Here is an 18,595-nt window from a genome sequence, read left to right as displayed (position 1 = left end):
CCAAACATTAATGGCAGCACAATGAAAAGCATGATAATCTGATGCACGCGTGGGATAAGAGAGGAGAGGTGGTTTGAGCCAATCTTGGCTGCATCTATCCTTCCAGTGTCTCTATCTGCAATAACCCCCACATCTCACTTCCTGTTGCTTTTTTTCACCTTCTCAGAAGCGACACAGAGGAAGCGTGGAAAGCATTTTCACTTCCGCTATACAACAGAACACATGCAGTCAAGCCAACATGCAAATTAACACACAGGGTGTTTCAGGGCTCAACACTACGGATGAGGATTGTGTCAACTTTTAATCTCTTATCAGTATATCAGCATACACGGCAAACCCTAGTATATGAATTGATAGCTGTAATGGAGTTACATTATGGCTTTTTGTAAAGAAAAGTTATGTTTAATGAAAAATACAAATACATTTTTTCAGGCATGTCAAAATAGCCTATGTTTCTAACAAAAAGCTTCTTTCACTCTTTCACTTTTTCTTTATCATGCACACATGCAAACAAACTCGGTGTAGAGACAACAGGAGATGTGTTGTTAAGATCTGCTCTATTTTCAGCAGCAGAAACAGGCCATCTAACACCCACTCACTTCAAACTCATTTCATCATCCATAAAAAAACGATCTCTGCCGGGCCAATTCGCCACAAGCCATCAGTCATTTCTGTTAGTCATTTCAAGTCACTCAGCTCTCTAAAAAACCAAAGGCAGAACAATTTTATGCATTTTTCTTTTCATGAATCTTATAAATATAAATACACGCATACACACACACACACACACACACACACACACACACACATATGTGTGTGTGTGTGTGTGTGTGTGTATTATACATATATATACAATTTTCAAGTGCTATGCAGTGTGTATACACAAACACATCGTGTATCGCCTGTGAAAATTGGCCGAATAACAATAAATGTGACCTCACATTTACTGCAAGTTAACCATTTGTCTCAATTCAGTTTTCATTCCTCCCCAAATTTTTTATCTGAGACCAAGCTGAAACATCTCCTGAGCGATGAAAGAGCAAAATATGAGCAACTGCACTTTCTAAGAGGATATCATATAAAAAACAATACCATTAATAATTAGACCACCATTGAACCCCCAAAATTTCTTGGTGACATATTTCAATCAGCAGAATTCGAAAAAAAAACCAAATATTAAAGTTTGCAAGGCATAAAAAAACCACATGCACAAGATCAACAAATGCAAGATTTACAACACAGCACTGGCCCAAACTCTCTCACGCTGGCACCGGGCCATCCTTATTGAGCTCTTTTATGAGAGCATTGACACAGTGTTGAATTCTCTTCACTATGAGATGTTGCCTCTGTCTTGATCGCATACACAAGCACACATCTCATCTCTCCCTTGAAAGAGAACACAACAGCTGGTGACAACAGTGCTGTCTGTGTTGTGGCACCGCAAAGCTTCAGGACGAGATTGCTGAGCGCTGGCACAAGCACACAATCTGGACGGGGCTCATCACAAATGAGGACATTCCCCGACCTCCCAGCACCACTCCATGCCAAAGCCAAACGCTCCAACACTGAAGCCATTGTTGACATGCATTTGGCTACACGGCCTTCCCCCAACTCCTCGTTCCCATCATCTACCTCTACGCCCAATAGAAGTGAGCTAAATTTCCTTCTTAGCCAATGAAGGCTGAGGTTTCTCCACTTTTGATACTGCAGGTTATTCTTCAAAACAGTAGAAATGAGGAACTGCCGATGTCTCATTTGAAATGAACTGCAAAACTGAAATCTAGTTCCTTGTGACAGCATTTTTTCCCAGATGTGTAAAGTCACAGCATGAAATGGAAATTCACTCAATCTATCTATGAACAATTCATCCATGCATGGGTTTCATTTTTACCTTAAAAATCTAAAAATAATGTATGTCATGAAAAGCATAACAGAACCATCTAAAGTCTTAAGCACTGATGATGTCTGCAGTAAACACACTATCCTCTATTTCCTCTCTCTCTGGCTCTCTGAACTTGTGTCATGTAACCCTCTGAGACTACAAAAAAAGCATGAGGGGGGAATGTTGAGATTCAACAACTTCCTGTTCCTTTCCTCTTTGGGGCAAAATATGGAAATCAAACTGTACACAAGACCAAAATGACTGTAAACATTACTGACGCTCCGAACACATTTAGTGTCACATATTAACTTAATGGCATGAGTTTAATGCAAGTTAGGCAAGTCTAGGGCATGGTGTCAATTACCACACAAAAAAATATTTAAACTTGTGTCTAAGTCTGTAAAAACAAACAAGAAATGCGTTTATATTAATGCACTTTAATGCAGAAGTCTAAGGGGAAAGGCACTGTGCCAGAATAAACGTTAAAATACCGTTTTTATTGCCACAAGACTACAACTTTACAACATTCTACACTTGAGATGTTCCCCATTTTTAAGCCTCTTTGGTTAAAATGTCTGCTAAATAAATGAATGTAAAATCTAAATGTGTAAAATTATTATCCAATCTTTCAACTCTTGTCATGACAGTAAAAAAATCTACTCCCCTCAGTAAATTATTCCCATACCTCCATTTACGCTTTATTTAAGCATAAACGGAAGTACACCAAAGTTCATCCACCTAAAACACTTGTACCACCACTAAAGATTCATTTAGGCCAAGGGTTTTCAAACTTTTTCATACTAAGGACCCCCAAATTACAATAATACCCTTGTGAGGGAACTCATTGATAAATATAAAGGCAACTGTATATGTTTATGTATAAAGATCCATTTACAGTGTGAGGAAAATATTAAATTTAATATTATGAAGACAACTAAATTAAACAATTGGCCTTTACATCATCATTATACTAAAACAAACTATTATATTTTCTGGAACATATTTACTTGTTATTAAGCTTGTTATTAAGTACACATCTGCGATTAGCACATTACTTTTTTCCACAAATATTTTTTATAGCTCAAATATGAACATGTACGAACAAATTAATTAAAGTGCTATATTAAAAATATGATCTGAACACTTCTGCTTTTAAACCCTCTGGAATCTCATTCCATTTTTGTAAATGCATTACTGTACACACAATTTTTGTTTGTTATTACAAATTGAAGGACAAGTCAAGTTGGTGTTATTTTCTGTGGCAATCAACAACATGAAGCTGTCGATAGATTAACTTGTTTGAATCCGAAACATTCTTTTAACCGTGTAGTGTGCAAAGATTTAGTGCACACTTAGATTATGTCATTCTCACAGTTGAAAAATCTTCTTGACCTTGACATGAAGTCCATGGGGCCCCTGATAGACATCAAGTTGCTTGTTGCAAGGACAACCTCCTAAAACATGAGCAAGTGTCTAGATATAAGGGCATCGCTTGACCGTTAGGGAAATAGGTCTACTCGACACAAAAACTAAACCTTCTCACTTTTTGCCCACCAAATGACACATGAAAAACTAACAAACCATTAGTGGAGGTGACTAGTCTCAAAATATGTAACATGTAACTCCAAGTGTGTAATATAGCTTATATAACAGCAGTATTCAACATATCACAGATAAAAATGGCAATGAATTCAGTCTTTTACTAACTAGGCTGCAAACAAAAAGCATTGTTGGAACCTAAATTACTGCTACTACCACAACAAAAGATCCAATGAACAATCATGATATTAATGACAAAAAGGAACTTGACTATCTGAGCTTTAACTGGGTGGAGCTCAACCATATATTGGTACAATACTTACACTACACTAGTTAAAACAGAAAACTGACTAGGTGTGCTGATAATGATATAATGATTCTTTTTTTTATCCTCTCAAAACCTGGATCGGTGTACAGATTAGATTTAAGAGCCATATCAACATCAGCATCACAGCACACTACAGCAGGAAGTTTGTTCTCTCTAGACGAAAGCAGATCATTTTCCTTGCACAAGTTATGCAATAAATGTGAACGACTTGCACGTATTGCTTAGGATGTTACCGTTTTTGACTTTCAAGGAAGACCTTAATCTTCCAACAAGAATAATGTCGTTTTAGCTAATTGCATGTGCTGCACATGCATCATGCAGTTTCTGTAGCAAGCATATGAAGCATCACATGATGTATTTTATGCATTCATTGAAAATCACATTTAATCATGTGCAAAGCCCTAGTTAGATAAGCTACATGACATCCTCCAATTGAACTGTTCATTTTGCAATCAAAAATATATTGTTAATTCAAAAAACATTGTGCAATTACCTGGTCGACTAGTTTAAGAACAGCCATATCATGTGAAACAGCACATCCAAACTCCTGAAAAGACCTAGAGGTGAGGATTAATCAAATCCAGACGAGCCTGTTCGCTTTTTTCACGAGAGGATGGTGCTGCACAATGATGTGGCATCAAAAGCTTGCTTCCTGCTTTGCTGTGGATCGCACCCTCCAGGGGCCCGGGGTGATGTGACGGCCGTGTCCGGGTCTGCAGGCGCTATCTTCGGTCAGTGTGAGCAGCTGTGGCCGCTGCCTCACCACCAGCGCTCCGGCGCTCCGGGAAAGAGGAAAAGGGGAGGGAGGAAAGGATGCGAGGGCTGCTGTAAACAATCCGCATTGACAGCAATGGCAACAACAGCGATACCGATTTCAGATATTATATCCCACTCGCTTATGTCCTGCGATATGTGTCATTCGTTATAAGAAAATACAGGAAGTCAGCGTTTTTTGTATGCTTCCCCTTGCTGTTTTCGAGATCCTACTATGGCAAAGTCCTGACTTATGAATATTAATAAAGTACCGACATTGGTAACAGATTGGCTGAGAGGTAAAGTGGGCGCTGTTGAGATGGCCAATTAACAAATCCTACACCGGACTTATGAATTAACTACTGAATCATGAATATTAATTAGGATATGTGACTGGATGCTTCAGGGAAAATAGGAAGTAACGTCACCAAAACCTGATTAATATTCATTAACTATTCCGTCACCATAGTAGGTTTTGTTATTTTGTTTCTCCTCTGTATCTGATGCACAGGATTGTCAGTTCTTCCGAGGGGCCATCATCATCATCATCATCATCATCATCATCATCATCGCCTCACTGATGCCCTCGCTAGTCTGACGAACGAATGAATCATTCTAGTGAGTCTGTTCTTTTAAATGACTCGATCACAGTGAGTGATGACTCCAACGTTTACGTGAATCGTTTTAGTGAACTGTCCGAACGAACCGATTTGCTTAAGTGAATCAGTTCTCAAAGAGCAAAGTCCTCTGGTTTCATCTATCTACGCATAGAATACAGCTATCATATTTATCAGATAGGAGGCAAAGTGTCCGTGTTGGTAATAGTCAATCTAAACTGTAATTTTGGGCCTTATCCTGTTCGGTTTATATATTAATGACTGCCTTTAGTCTGTCCATGGATCTGTTAATATTCAAAAATATGCTGATGACAGTTCTTTATGTGCATGCTAAAAACAAACAACAAGCAGCAAATTATTTAACTGAGGCATTGGTCAATGTTTCTGATTGGTTGTAATTCATATTTACATCTGAATATAAGCAAAACTGTTTGTATGTTCTTTTCACAAAGATGTACAGTGATTCCTCATCCTGATGTATTTGGAGAAAAGTTTAATGTCATTCCTGATTTCAAATACTTAGGAGTAATTTTAGATTGTCAGCTTGTCTTTTCAAAGGCATGCTAAAAAGGTAGCCAATATTATTCAATTTAATTTGGCCAACTTGAGGCATATAAGACCATATTTAACAACAGAGGCAGCAAAACATTTTATGCAATCTATGGTATTTTCTCATATTACATATTGCTTTTGTAGGTCTCAAGCAAGCACAACCATTTTAAAATCAATTGAATCTCTTTACAAACAGACACTTAGAACATTTGATAGGAAGACTAATAGAAGTCAGTTTATAATGCAAAAGGATACTAATGGCAGAGCAACCATAGCAATTACTAGAGGAGACTGTGTTGCACAGTTTAGGCGTACAACTTTCGGACGATCAGTCTTTTCAGTTAGAGCCATTCATTATTGGAATACTCTACCAACTGAGTTAAGGGGTAGTACAAACTGTTCAACATTAACTTTTAAATGAAAGAAATGGCTAAAAGCAAATCAAATTTGTAATCATGTGTAAATTATTATTTTTATGATACTGCCATTATTATCCCTAGCAGTGTTACTGTATTTAATTTGATATTGTTTCTATATTTATGGTTAATTTGGATTTGTATATGCGATAACCTACCAATCTTGTGTTTGACTGTTGATTAATGAGCACTGTACCTATTAAAGAAAAATGAAATAATAATTATATATATATATATATATATGAAATTCAATTTGTTGTTAGTGATTAAAAACACAAATTACATTTTAAGGTGCCCGACTTTCAGGAAGTTTGTAATTGTCATTGAACCTTTTGATATTCACTTAAAAGATGAACACTCGTGTGATAAAACTTAAAAACTTTTTTTGATGCTGTTCTGTTTGTCTCATTACCTATGCAGTTAATAAATGACTGCACTACATTCTTCAAGGAATGAAAAACAGGAACTTGCCCACAATGTCACTGGAAGCAAATATCAGTGTTTGTTTGTGCTCTGCTGGATGACATCACCTAACAGACTCCATGTGTTACAGACTGATACAGAGGCTATATTTAAAGAGGCATGAGAGTTTGGCCTGACAGGTCAGGAGACCACAGGAAGTAGCTGTTGCTTGTGTAGAACCGTTTTTACACAGGAGTGTCTGGTGAAATTAAATTATTTCCTAAAACATTTTAATATTTAATGAAAACTAAGATCAAACATTCCAAAACTAGTTTTGGAATGAACATGCAGTCTTCCAGGTAAAGACATAAGTTTCTGATCCAAAACATTCTTTTATTTTAACTTAGCAGCCAAGGACCATTGATCAAGAAAAAGGTTAAAGAGAATGTTTTCAGTCAAGATCAGCTCAAACATAGTGCAGTCCATGATGAAGCCCATTGTTTACAATTTCATGGAAAAGAGCAGATGTTATCAGAAAGAATTCTCTACTCGAGCATAGCCTCACATTGTTTCAGACTGAGAAACTCCAGGACCCTCATGTTTGTGCAGAACCACAAATGACAATCTTCTCTCCATGTCTGCTGTTATGTCTAAGTTAGAATGTGGGAAATAATCAAACAAAACCTCATATAATTGATGTATTTAACCAAGATCCTTCCACAAGGAAATGGGAAAATAAAAAGTGTAAAAAAAGGTAAGCTTTTATTAAACATGATTTAGGTTTAAAATGTCTTAACTACAGGTAAAAGCTAGAAATATTCCTTGATCAAAGGTCTTTGTTCACACTGCAGTCCAATCTGATTTGATTTTCAAATTCAAATGTTAGTAATGACTTTCCCAGTTGAAATCTTGCAAGTGATGAAACTTAGTTCAGACAACATTTCAAAGAATTTTAAACAAAAAACAAATCAAATCAGGATTTAATTTGGTTGCGCTAACCCATTAAAAACATCACAGAGGAGCTCAATCACTTTTAATACACAAACGTTTATTCAGCCAAACTAAGCAACATTATAATAAGAACAGATGTGACTGAGCAAGAGTGAACTTGACAGACCAGCACAAGTCTCAAGTTAAAAGACATGAATCACATTCCTCAGAAACTCTGCTACTACCTTTAATTTCACTGTGCTTGGTGACACGCCGTAAAAACAGAAACGTCTAATCCAAAGATCTAAAAGCGACACGATTGACAGATTCTTTTTTTCGACATTTTTCTGTTCTTTAATAAGAAATAAATTTTAGACCACAGAATCTGTGGTACTGGTTTCAATCTACCAGAGAACATAAAAAAACGGACCAAGTCCTATAAACCATGAAATAGACAGATATAGGAGGAGAGAGTGCACATGTAAGGGTAGACATATTCACAGGAAGTAATCCAGCTCGTAGCGAACGAATGAGTTCTTCTCATCGTTGAAGACAAGAGGATAATGTGCGATCAGTGCGTCCTGGGAGCCGATATAGATGGAGTTGTAGATCTTCCAGTATACGTCACGCACTTTACGAGCAGGATGGAACAAACCCTATTGAGGGAGAAAAACCATTGCGCCATTAGACAAGTCTTCATAACTCAATGGAAAAACTATTACATGAATACCAAACAAATGTGCAGATTCCACGTACCTGTAAGCAATACTGCAGCATGCGGCAGGGACCAATCGCCACCCGCAGACCCTCGAGGGCCCCCATTACAGCTTGGATCACATGAGGAGACGTTTCAAAGACATTGGGCCAAACATAGTTGAGCAAATGATTGAGAGAATCTTCACAGCCAAAGCCATAAACTCCCAGAGACATATGCTGCACCACAGCACTGGCTGTTTGCCTGTGTACGAGATCCCTGCGACCGAGAGCAGAAATACAGGAGGTTAGAGTACTATTGAGAGCAATCTGCATGCAACTGTCTTGTGAAAGAAATAATCTACTTCCTTACCTATCCATCAGAGCATCCTCCAACAGAGGTGTGACAGCATAGATATAATCTTTGCCCATTTCACCAATGTACTCAAACAGGAAAGACAGAGACTTTAGGACACCGTTCTGAACATTAAGCTCAGGAACACGGTACTCATTCATCAATGCAGGAAGCACGGTGAATGGCGAACACGTCTCAGCCACGATAGCAATGGCTACTGTTGTGCACACACGGTTTTGACGCTCCTGCACCTTCAGATTGTTGAGCAGCGTGGCCAGCACATCATGAGGACTAGAGAATTAAGAACAGGACAAATTAAAATCAGACATTTTCATCCATGTAATGACAGATTCTGCATTATCAGAGAAGGATTTTACCCAATGGCCTTGGCGATGTAGCCGAAAGTGTTGACAGTAGCTCTACGGATGGCCTTCTTGTGGGCTTTCAACAACTCCAACAATTCAAAACAGATACGCATCCATTCCCTGGCAGACACGTACTCCGCACCCCTGGAATGGATAAGATGCGTTTAGGAGGCATTATTGACATTTTTCAAAAGTTCTTAAATTCTGTGAAGACCTATAGGACTGACCTGTCAGCGATTCTGCCCACTAGATCAATGCAGTTCTCCTGCACCTTCTCATGTCTGTTCTTCAAGATGGGAGTCAAACGTGGAAGCAGGTCTTTGATAGGTGGTGTCATCTTGTGCATACCTGAGAACAAGACATTTAAACATTTATTCAAAGTCAAAAGAACGCAAAGTAGAAACAATATTCAAATTTATTAAACGTTGATTAAAACAAAATGTGATGCACCAAAATAACTTCAACCAAATCTGAATTAAAGTTTCCATTTAGCCAAAAACCAATACCAATTTGTTTTAGACATTTGGGTAACTGAACTTGGTATTCTGTTCAGGATATTGTGTTTTCAGTTAATGAATTAAGAGTAAAGTTCCTCTGTGACAAGATGCCTCTCGATGTTTCAGTTGAACACATTTTAAATACTGCTACAGTCACGGTGAAGTGCATCCACAATGCTGACATGTTTAACTGTTGTAGCTTATCCACATTATGTGCACAAAATAGATGCTGAAAGTCAAAAAGCACCATCAGAAAGTGCACTAATTAATCATTACTCTTTGGGTCAATGATATCGGCCCCTCAAAATGATTTGTGATTTTTGCTGCTCTGGATGAATATTGTGCACATCACTAAAAACAAACATTGTGATCAAAGTTTAATCATTTGGATTAACGCATAACTGCTAGCAAGAACAACTCAAAGTGCTTTTGCTGACACTCACCAATGACATTGACGATAGCTTTAAGGGCTCCAAGAATGCTACCCAGCACTTCTGGGTATTCTTCTCCCAGATACTCATACAACACCACACCCAAATGGCCCATGAGCTTTTCCTAAAGGGAAATGTCAGAGCAGGATATATATTATTAAGCACGATAAGTAGTTTCATTTAACCAGTACAAGTATTTTCACATCTATAAATGAACATAAGGGCTTCCCTCACCTCTTGGCATGTCTTCATGACCACCGCTGTGCGAGAAATTAGGTCAGCAGCCTGTTGACGGACTTTGGCGGATTTGTTGTTGAGACGCCACAGCACTGTACCGCAGATCTGAGGCAAGTATGGTTTAACTCTCTTACCCAGAGCATTCACCACTGTACCGAAGCCATTCAGCATCACAGAGTCCTGGAGATACAGGCAAAATTACAAGTATTATAACTATATAAATTAGAAGATTAACGGAGCAGGATTGTTTAACTGCAGCAAAGTCTGAAACTCACCTCAGTGGTCTGTTCCTGAAAGGCGTACAGGATACCGTCAATAAGTTGCTCCTCCAGTTTATGATCGATGTCAGCAGCACCAAGGTTGCCCATGATTTTCTCAATGGTCTCCATCACCATCTTTCTGTACTGTTCAGCTTCATCCTTCAAGTCATCCACGATACGGGAGATAATCTCAGCTGCGCCTACCTTATTGGCCAGCTCCACTGTAGTGTCCACTAACTGTAAAGTGGATAAAAAGACAAATAAAGTTAAATGTGTATTGATCATGGTTAGTTGCTCCTAATTAGGTGTTGATCTCACAAACCTGTCTGTAGTTGCGCCTATCCAACGCCATTCGGTGCTGCCAGAAATGTTTAAAGAATGGGGGCAAGATCTCTGTTTTAATGTAATTGGCTTCCACACCATCAGTGCCACAGCACTGCTTCACCACCTACAATATATAAGAAAAAAGGTTAGCTTAAAATGTCCAGAAAGATCATGTTTTTAATACTTCTGAACCTTTTTTTCCTGACGCACCTTGAGGACAATCTTCTTCATCTCCTCGTCAGGAGACTGGAACTCTCGGATGAGGATAAGCATCACTTCTCTGGTGTAATAGTTGGCATATTCAGCATCCATAAGAGGAATCAAGTATCCAATAGCTTTCAAGAAAGCAGCAAGACCCTGAGAAGACAAATAATAGTGTTGAAAACATTTACTAAAAATAATCCTTGTTTCAACCCAAAAACTAAGTTTGAAAGCAAACTTACGGTACAAAAAAACTAAATTACTTAAATTTACCATTGATCAAAATACATGCTCACCTTGCCTCTGTGTTGCCTGATACCTTTCCAAAGAGGTTTCAGCACAGAATCAAAGGACTCGATACCGTACGGCGTAGCAGCTTCAGCCAGGGCAGCGATAGCCAGAGCACTGATGGTTCGTACTTTCTGCTGCTCATCCACGAGACCTGAGGGAAACAACGGATTGAGACTGGCCCATATAGCAGACAATGTTAAAGAATTTTGGTACACCCACGGACAGACTTCACCACAAGGCCATACTAACCATGCTCGATAATCTCCACCAAGCTGCGGAGATGGGGCAGGATAGCACAGCCCATGAGAATAGCGATCTGCTGTACGATCTTGATGCCTGTGTGACGAGCCTGCCAGGATTTCTTGCTCTTGCAAACAGCCTTGAGGAAAGGCAGGAGAGATGGAATGCCCAGGGCAGACGCCACGACGGCAAAAGCACGAGCTGTCGTATTTCTCACATACTCGTCCATGTTGTCAATGTCAGGCCTCATGGTGGAGATCATGGTGGCCAGACCGGCAGCCTGTGAAAGAAATGTAGATTTGATTAAATCATTAAATCAAGATATGTTAATCAACCAGAGATGATATTTGCTATTTGAAGTCAACCATCTTACCTTTGCCAAGTTGGAGATGATCTCTCTACCCTCTACTCTAGCATAGTAATCTTCATCAATCAGCAAAGGCTCAATCACCACAAGAATCTGCAAGAACATCCAGGTACGTTAGAAAAAAAGTGAAAAGGAATACATTTATCCTCTCATATTTTAAAATTGATGCTTACAGGTAACTCAGACTTACCTTGTGGACATATGGTCGAACCAAGTCGTCAAGTTTGTAGAGAATACGATCGATGACTTTCACCAACAGATGACGCTCTTGGTCCTCCAGTGTAGGAGACATCAGCAGTGGCAGGATCTGGTTAAATAGGGGTCCTGCACCAAACTCTCTGGCCTTATCTGTGATTTGACGAAGAGCAGCCTGAAATGAGAATGCTGGTTAGAGATCATATTTGAAAAATTACATTACAGTCCACCAAGTTTGAGAAAGTTTACTAACCTTTCTCATGGGAGGTGTTCCATTCTTGATCTTCAGAAGAAGCTTCATGATCTTGCGCTCCTTCTGTTCTTCTGGACTGAGGGTGGACTCATCAACTTCAACCTGCAAACAGAGATGGGATAATCAGTCAAATAAATAAAGTAATATTTTTTTATAATATTTAATTTGTTTTTATTACTATTATTTTTACTTAAATTAATACTAAACTTAATTAATAATAAAAACATTACGACATTTTTAAAAATATCCCAATATTGTACAGGAGATATCCCTGGTGCACATGTGACTCACCAGCAGTTTGTCAAAGTACTGGATGTCATCTGGCTTGAGGAAAGGCAGGTTTCCAGAGGGCTGGTCATTGACTTGTTTCATAGATCTGTCCTCTGTTTGCATATGGAAGCCAGTCATTCCTCCGATGGGGGTGGGAGTGGCAGCTAACTTGCGTGCAGGGGTGCGGATGGGCACATAGCCTGCTGGTGGGGGCAGTACCTGGAAGAATTGGCAAATGAAAATCAGGAATGTCAATAAATTAATTTTTAGACAGAAACAAAAAGTGTCCTGTATATGTTAATATAATTACATACTTTGTATCCTTCTGGAAACATGGCATCAAGTTCATCATCAGTCAATGGGCGGTTCCTCTCATCAATCTCTCGCTCCCAGCGCCAAGCCTGCAGCTGTTCTGGGGTCATGCTCATCAGGTGACCTGCAAACATAGAAAACTTTACAGCAACATCCACAAATTGGTGCAGAAATCATCATTACATTCAACAACAATAGAAATAAACAACAGCATTTGTCCAGTACCTGGAGTGGGCGTGGCCATATTCATGGCAGGTGTTCCCAGAGGGGTTTTTCCAGGGGTAAGCAGAGGAGTTGAAGAGCCCATCTGACTGGCTGGTGTTTCATCCCATCTTGACTTCCTCTTGCTTGCACCCGGGGTGGGTGTCTCACCCACTGACTCATCTCCTCTATCTGTACGTGGAGTCTCAGCCCAGCCACTGCCATGACCAGGTGTCTCTGAAACACAGAATAAAACAACTTAAAATCACTCTGCTTTACATCTACTATTAGAAAATACAAAAAAATGGACAAAATAAAAGACCTCTCTCAGTCTTTGGTGTCTCATCCCAGCGGTTCTTGCGCACACTGGAAGAGGCGCCTCCATGTCCGGGAGTAGCATGTCCGGGAGTGTCTCGACCAGGAGTGGCAGCTCCGGCTGGGGTGTGACTCGGTGTGGGCTCCCACATACGGGTGCTCGGGGTGGCTCCTGGGGTCTCGCTACCTTTGGCACGGCCAGGTGTCTCGTCCCAACGACTGTTGGAAGGCGTGTGTCCCGGTGTATGTCCGGGTGTCTGGGTACAGAGAAGATCATGATTAGAAATATTCCTGGGTAAGAGGCCTTGTGCTAATGTTTTTTAGGCTGCAACAACTAATTGATAAAACCCATAAATCGATAATGAAAAACAAAAACAAAATTACAAATTTAATTTAATCATGTCTGCATGCTGTGCACAAAAAAACATCCACCACTCACATATTACAGTAGTGAATAATGCATTTGTATGTACACAACACATCTGAAATACAGTGAAGGAAACAGTGCTGTGGGAAAAGTGCATGAACCAAGTTACCCAAATATGAGAATGCTTTATATTATGTGCTTTAAACTCGTAAACATATGTTTTACAGACTGATTGCAATACGTTGCAGCCCTGATATTGTTAGAAATAACACTCACGTCAGAAGACCCATCTGCCTGGTCCCAACTGGACACTTTTTTGGGTGTGGAGTTGCTGGGGGTTTGGTCGGCTGTCTGGTCCCAGCGACGTTTGCGTTTGGCCACAGCAGCCTGAGCAGCAGCAGAGCCGTTCACTGCTTTCAGCTCTCCAGATTTTGCTTTCTCTACCATCTGCAGCCTGATCTCTCTCTGGAGAAAGTAACATGAAAGGTTTTAGTCAAAGGAAAATGTCTCAATTTAACTTAAGGTTCTTATGAATTTTTTCAATCAGCAACATCTTATAAACCAGCGTTTCACTAGAAGACAAGCACACGGACGTAGAGAAACATTCACCTCTTCTTTGGACAGATGCTGCTCCTTCATAACATCCATGTACGTCCTGACCTGCATCTTGGGGTCCGGTGTTTTGCCCCCTATGCGAAAGAGCACCAACAAGATGCGAGACCGTCAGTCAAGTGAGTCTCAAAACCAGTGTTTTCACACACAAAGCACTACAGTCAACTGTCCCTGAATAGATGGCCTTAATGTTTAAATTACTGTCCTCTCATAACACAAAACAACCCTAGACAATAAAAGCTAAGCACTCTTTACAGTCATACATTAAGAACAGGCAGGTACAAAGAGGTTTCTGTTGCTTTTAAGAGGAGATAAGGAGAGGATATAGCCATCACTGATGCAGGGTCCTGGGCTGCGCTCTCCAGAATACGTACACTTTCAGTGCCAAGGGTCCCTCTGCAGTCAGACTTCAACCGGCAGAAAAGAAGCCTAGAAAATTTCTCTTTACCATTAGTAACACTTTGGAAAAGGGTTTGAACTCACACACACAATTGCATACCACCTGTTCTGTTCTGTCACTCATTTATAAACAAAAAAGGGAAAAAAACCTTGTAGTATTCCAAAACCGACTTCTAAAATAATTTATTTTACTATACGTGTTGCAGCCAGAGACACTGAACACTTTGGGGAATTCTAATCAAATCTTTAAAAAATAAATCAGAAACAAATTAAGGACTTAAAATGCACACTTGTGTGCATAATTGTGCATCTGGTTTCATTAAAAAAAATAAAGCTATGATGAATTGGTTTTTAAAAAAGTTGAAATGAGAAGGGAGGACATGAAGTTGAGAAAATTGTCCTTGATGAGGCTTTAAAAATGACATAACTTCATAAAAGAAAAAAAAAAAGAGGTTTTGTGAAACCATGGTGGATTCCCCTTAAAGGCCCTCTGGCCTCACACCAAAGCAAAACTACCAACTATGGTCTTGATTTATCTGATAAACACGCTTCTTTTTGTTGACCATAACCTACACAGGACGAGTTGCTGCACCCTTAAGAGAGTGCAGACAGGACTGGCATAGCAGTACTGCTGTAGGAGAGAAATTAAGGACAGTTAGTATGGGCCTGTGGAATCTTGGTACACAGATTCTTCAATAGATATATCTCTATTTTATGATAATAAAATAGAAATATATTTACACAACAGTTTTGTAAAGCTTCCTTTATCTGGGACTACATGCAAGATGATCCAGAATCAATTCCCTCCTATAATCTGATCCTGAATGTTGCCGTTTTGAGAGTGTGTAGCTTGCTAATTTGTAACAGTATGAGCACCCACAGGCCATAGGTTTAAATATTCTAAATTAGCTGGAAAACATTTCATTGGATGTTCAGTTTGGCTTTTTAACACTACAACCGGTAAACAGTTAATTTTAAAGTTTTTCCACAGGTGGCTCAAGTTTATTTAGAGTTCCACTCTTGTTTGGAAAAAAAAAAAAATTACACAGAAAAAAACTGACTTTGACACATCAGGGGTTTCTAGCAAACATTCCATTGGGCAAATATCTAGAATATATTATTAAGGAACAAGAGAAAGCGGAAAAGAAAACTGTAACTGCACAACCACAGTATGCTGCAGCCTCTTGTAATAATAAACTTTTTACTTGTACTTCAAAGTGTCTTTGTTGGAGGTGCCTGACTATTATATTGCCTGTTTCACACAAAAAAATACATTAACCCTTCGAACAACACACCTACCTGCAACCTATGCCTTGATGGGACAGATGACACCACCCAACCAACTGTCCCCCAAAACCTTTGCTGCCCAACTCATTTATAGCCATTAATCCATCATAATTAATTCTCAATGCATTCCATTAAATGATCTGTGTCTTCCTGAGACAGTCTTACAGGTCAGTTGAGTCCAGGGAGCAAGCTGTTGGGTGGTGTTCGAAGGGTTAAGCAGCAAAAAGACCAGTCTGGACCGGAACTTCATGGGCAGAGTAAATACTGATCGGCATGGACAGATAAATTAAACAGAGGAGAACGATGGTGTGAAATTTACCATCAGCAAATGGGTCGTGGCGCTCTGGGGAGATGATCATCTTTTGTCTGCGTTTCTTGTACTCGTCCTCACGGTCCGAAATCTTCTGTGGTCTGTGTTCAGCAAAGGGATCATACTGCAGGGTGGGCAAAACAGAGAATATTGTATAATCACAGTTTTCTTCTATATCCTACAACAAATGCATTTGGGAAATACATAACGTGACGTTTTATTGAAAACTTCACAAAACTAAACAAAAAGAATATTGGAACTTGAAAATGGAAAATCTGTCCATTACCTGCTCATCTGACTGAGGAATGGAATTGAGTATTGCAACCGGTGCATGATAACCTGGTTTCTTCTGTCCAAGCAGACTAGTGGAAGAATCTTCATCATCATCCTGAAATAAAAAAAATCATAGGGATCAGAAACACCACCATGCAGTACTTACACATTCTGACATGGGTTCTTTTAAAACAACTAAAAGCATTTTGTCATCGCTTACTTCTTCCTGCTCGTTGGCAGCAATTGAAGTCACATATCCGGCAAAACGGCTGTCACTGCCTCCGTAGATCTCCTGGTCATAATATCCAGTGGAATCAAGCCCGACACCCTGGTCAGCTCCCTCTGCCAGGGCGGCTTTCATCCCCTGGATTTCCAGGATCTGAGCCTCTATGTCTAAGAAAAAAACAGAAATAAAAACAGATCAGCACCCAAAAATACCTACAAACTGCTTACAACTATATATAACCATCAAGAGAGACATAATTTCTTTGATATATATATATATATATATATATATATATATATATAGAGAGAGAGAGAGAGAGAGAGAGAGAGAGAGAGAGAGAGAGAGAGAGAGAGAGAGAGAGAGAGAGAGAGATGCATACACACTTAGCAATCTTGTAATATAGACAAGAGTGCGTAAACATGTATATTGTGTTGTTCATTTTACATAATATAAGATCCATGCGTTTTACATTAGCGCAGTACATTACTGGACAGTGAATACAACTCATATTTCTACGAAGTGCTAGAAATAACCACACTCAATTAAAACCTCTATGAAGAGATTAGATAATGGGACAAGTTTTGTTCTGTGTTTGCAACGCCATTTTGGTTTCAGTACATCGGTGTTTAACCAGTACATTTTAACATTTACACAATAAAGGCAAATAGCATAATAGGCAATACGCATTTCTGCAAATGAATGTTAGAATTAACTCTGCAATAAACCACGATACAAATCTCCAGATGGAGGATTAGTTGATATGTCTCATGTGCGCCACGGCCAGGTTTAAATCAACGATCAGACGCCATATTCTATTCACCGCCTCACACAGGTCTAATTCGGCTTAATTATCGCTAATTCCACTTCTTGAGACTAGAAATAGCACCCCAAATACAATCCATGTGTATGAACAACAAAATGCGATATATTCATAAGAAAAAATTGAACAAATTTACCGTCGTGTGTTTTGGCGATCTGCGCCATTTTCGAGCTGTTGTGTGCGCCTCAGTACCGGAAGGCCTTTGACTGCACATCCGACTCTGCGGTCACAAGAACGCGCATGCGCAGAGCACGAGCACTAGACGTCATCACAGCTGGCAAATGTCAACAAGAACCCCCCGCTCTGCTTGAGAAATGTAGCCATAGTGTAGATTTTGGGAGATTTCTTTGTGCGTACATTTTAGACTCTAAGATATAGATTATCAAGATAAAGTGCAATGAAGCTATTTATAATAACACACCTTAATTGATGAAATACTTATGTGGCAAAGACCACACTTTATTCCGAGGAATGTCATCAGGACATGCAACTTTTGATCTCTTTCTAAAAATAGCCGTTCTAAAAAGCTTTTAGAAACTTATTCTAAACAAAAGGATTATATAAAATGCATGTATTGTTTCAAATTGATATGTTACACAACCATCAAATGAGGCAGAGATCCAACTACAGTTTGAAAAAGCATTATTTAGAATAAAGAATAGCGTCCATTTCCATAGAAAATCGTGTGGAGTAACGTTAACTGGAATTTGAAAAACTGAATAATATAACAAATATAAAAATTTAGCATTTACTGATATAAACCAAATAATGGCATTAGTCTGGATCTGGAAGAAATACATAATATACAATATACATTTATTTTAAATATTCTACTTATTCTAAATTAATAAAGGTGAGGTCATCAACCGCCAGGCAATGACCATTTTCTTATCAAAATTTGATAGCTTAAAGGGAAATTTAGAGATAAACTACTTTGGAAAATAATACATCATTGGAAAAAGTGTTCCAAATTGGATCAGGGCTAACTTATATTGTATCAATTTCATTGATGTATGACAAGCAGTCTAAGTCAATGTAGTTCAGTAGTATTTTTATAACAGCTATAATATGGGAC

The 18,595-nt window shown here is 39.0% G+C and overlaps 2 protein-coding genes across 8 annotated transcripts in view; both read right to left on the bottom strand.

Moving 5' to 3' along the window:
- ankrd44 (ankyrin repeat domain 44) overlaps window positions 1-4,726 on the bottom strand; it is a 28,397-nt gene extending 23,671 nt beyond the window's left edge. For both annotated transcript variants that reach the window (XM_081367830.1, XM_081367829.1), the window contains exon 1: window positions 4,243-4,726. In XM_081367830.1, coding sequence (XP_081223956.1) covers window positions 4,243-4,269 — 27 coding nt within the window. In that variant the 5' untranslated portion in view covers window positions 4,270-4,726. The remainder of the gene's footprint in view (window positions 1-4,242) is intronic.
- A 2,448-nt stretch (window positions 4,727-7,174) lies between these two features.
- sf3b1 (splicing factor 3b, subunit 1) lies at window positions 7,175-17,747 on the bottom strand. 6 transcript variants are annotated; one of them, XM_081368887.1, is made up of 25 exons: window positions 17,657-17,747; window positions 16,695-16,867; window positions 16,488-16,589; window positions 16,211-16,325; window positions 14,203-14,282; window positions 13,870-14,058; window positions 13,234-13,483; window positions 12,936-13,148; window positions 12,713-12,834; window positions 12,420-12,617; window positions 12,129-12,230; window positions 11,871-12,050; window positions 11,687-11,773; window positions 11,323-11,593; window positions 11,079-11,224; window positions 10,792-10,938; window positions 10,580-10,705; window positions 10,273-10,494; window positions 9,995-10,177; window positions 9,773-9,884; window positions 9,060-9,180; window positions 8,845-8,976; window positions 8,486-8,758; window positions 8,176-8,392; window positions 7,175-8,075 (listed from the first exon to the last, which is right to left on the bottom strand). In XM_081368887.1, exons 1-25 carry the CDS (start codon window positions 17,682-17,684, stop codon window positions 7,917-7,919), a joined length of 3,948 nt encoding a protein of 1,315 aa, XP_081225013.1. In that variant the 5' UTR covers window positions 17,685-17,747; the 3' UTR covers window positions 7,175-7,916. The 6 variants fall into 6 exon arrangements, 5 of the variants coding, with proteins under 5 accessions (XP_081225013.1, XP_081225015.1, XP_081225014.1 ...); XM_081368889.1 differs by lacking the exons at window positions 16,488-16,589; window positions 16,695-16,867; window positions 17,657-17,747 and adding an exon at window positions 14,580-14,634 and having other exon boundaries at window positions 16,211-16,228; XM_081368888.1 differs by lacking the exons at window positions 16,211-16,325; window positions 16,488-16,589; window positions 16,695-16,867; window positions 17,657-17,747 and adding an exon at window positions 14,580-14,759.
- Window positions 17,748-18,595: the final 848 nt, after the last annotated feature.

This window comes from Scardinius erythrophthalmus (genome assembly GCF_964197995.2).
Source record: "Scardinius erythrophthalmus genome assembly, chromosome: 6".
Taxonomy (NCBI): domain Eukaryota; kingdom Metazoa; phylum Chordata; class Actinopteri; order Cypriniformes; family Leuciscidae; genus Scardinius; species Scardinius erythrophthalmus.
The sequence above is the reverse complement of the archived record's forward strand: the minus strand, read 5'-3'. Positions and strand labels throughout refer to the sequence as shown.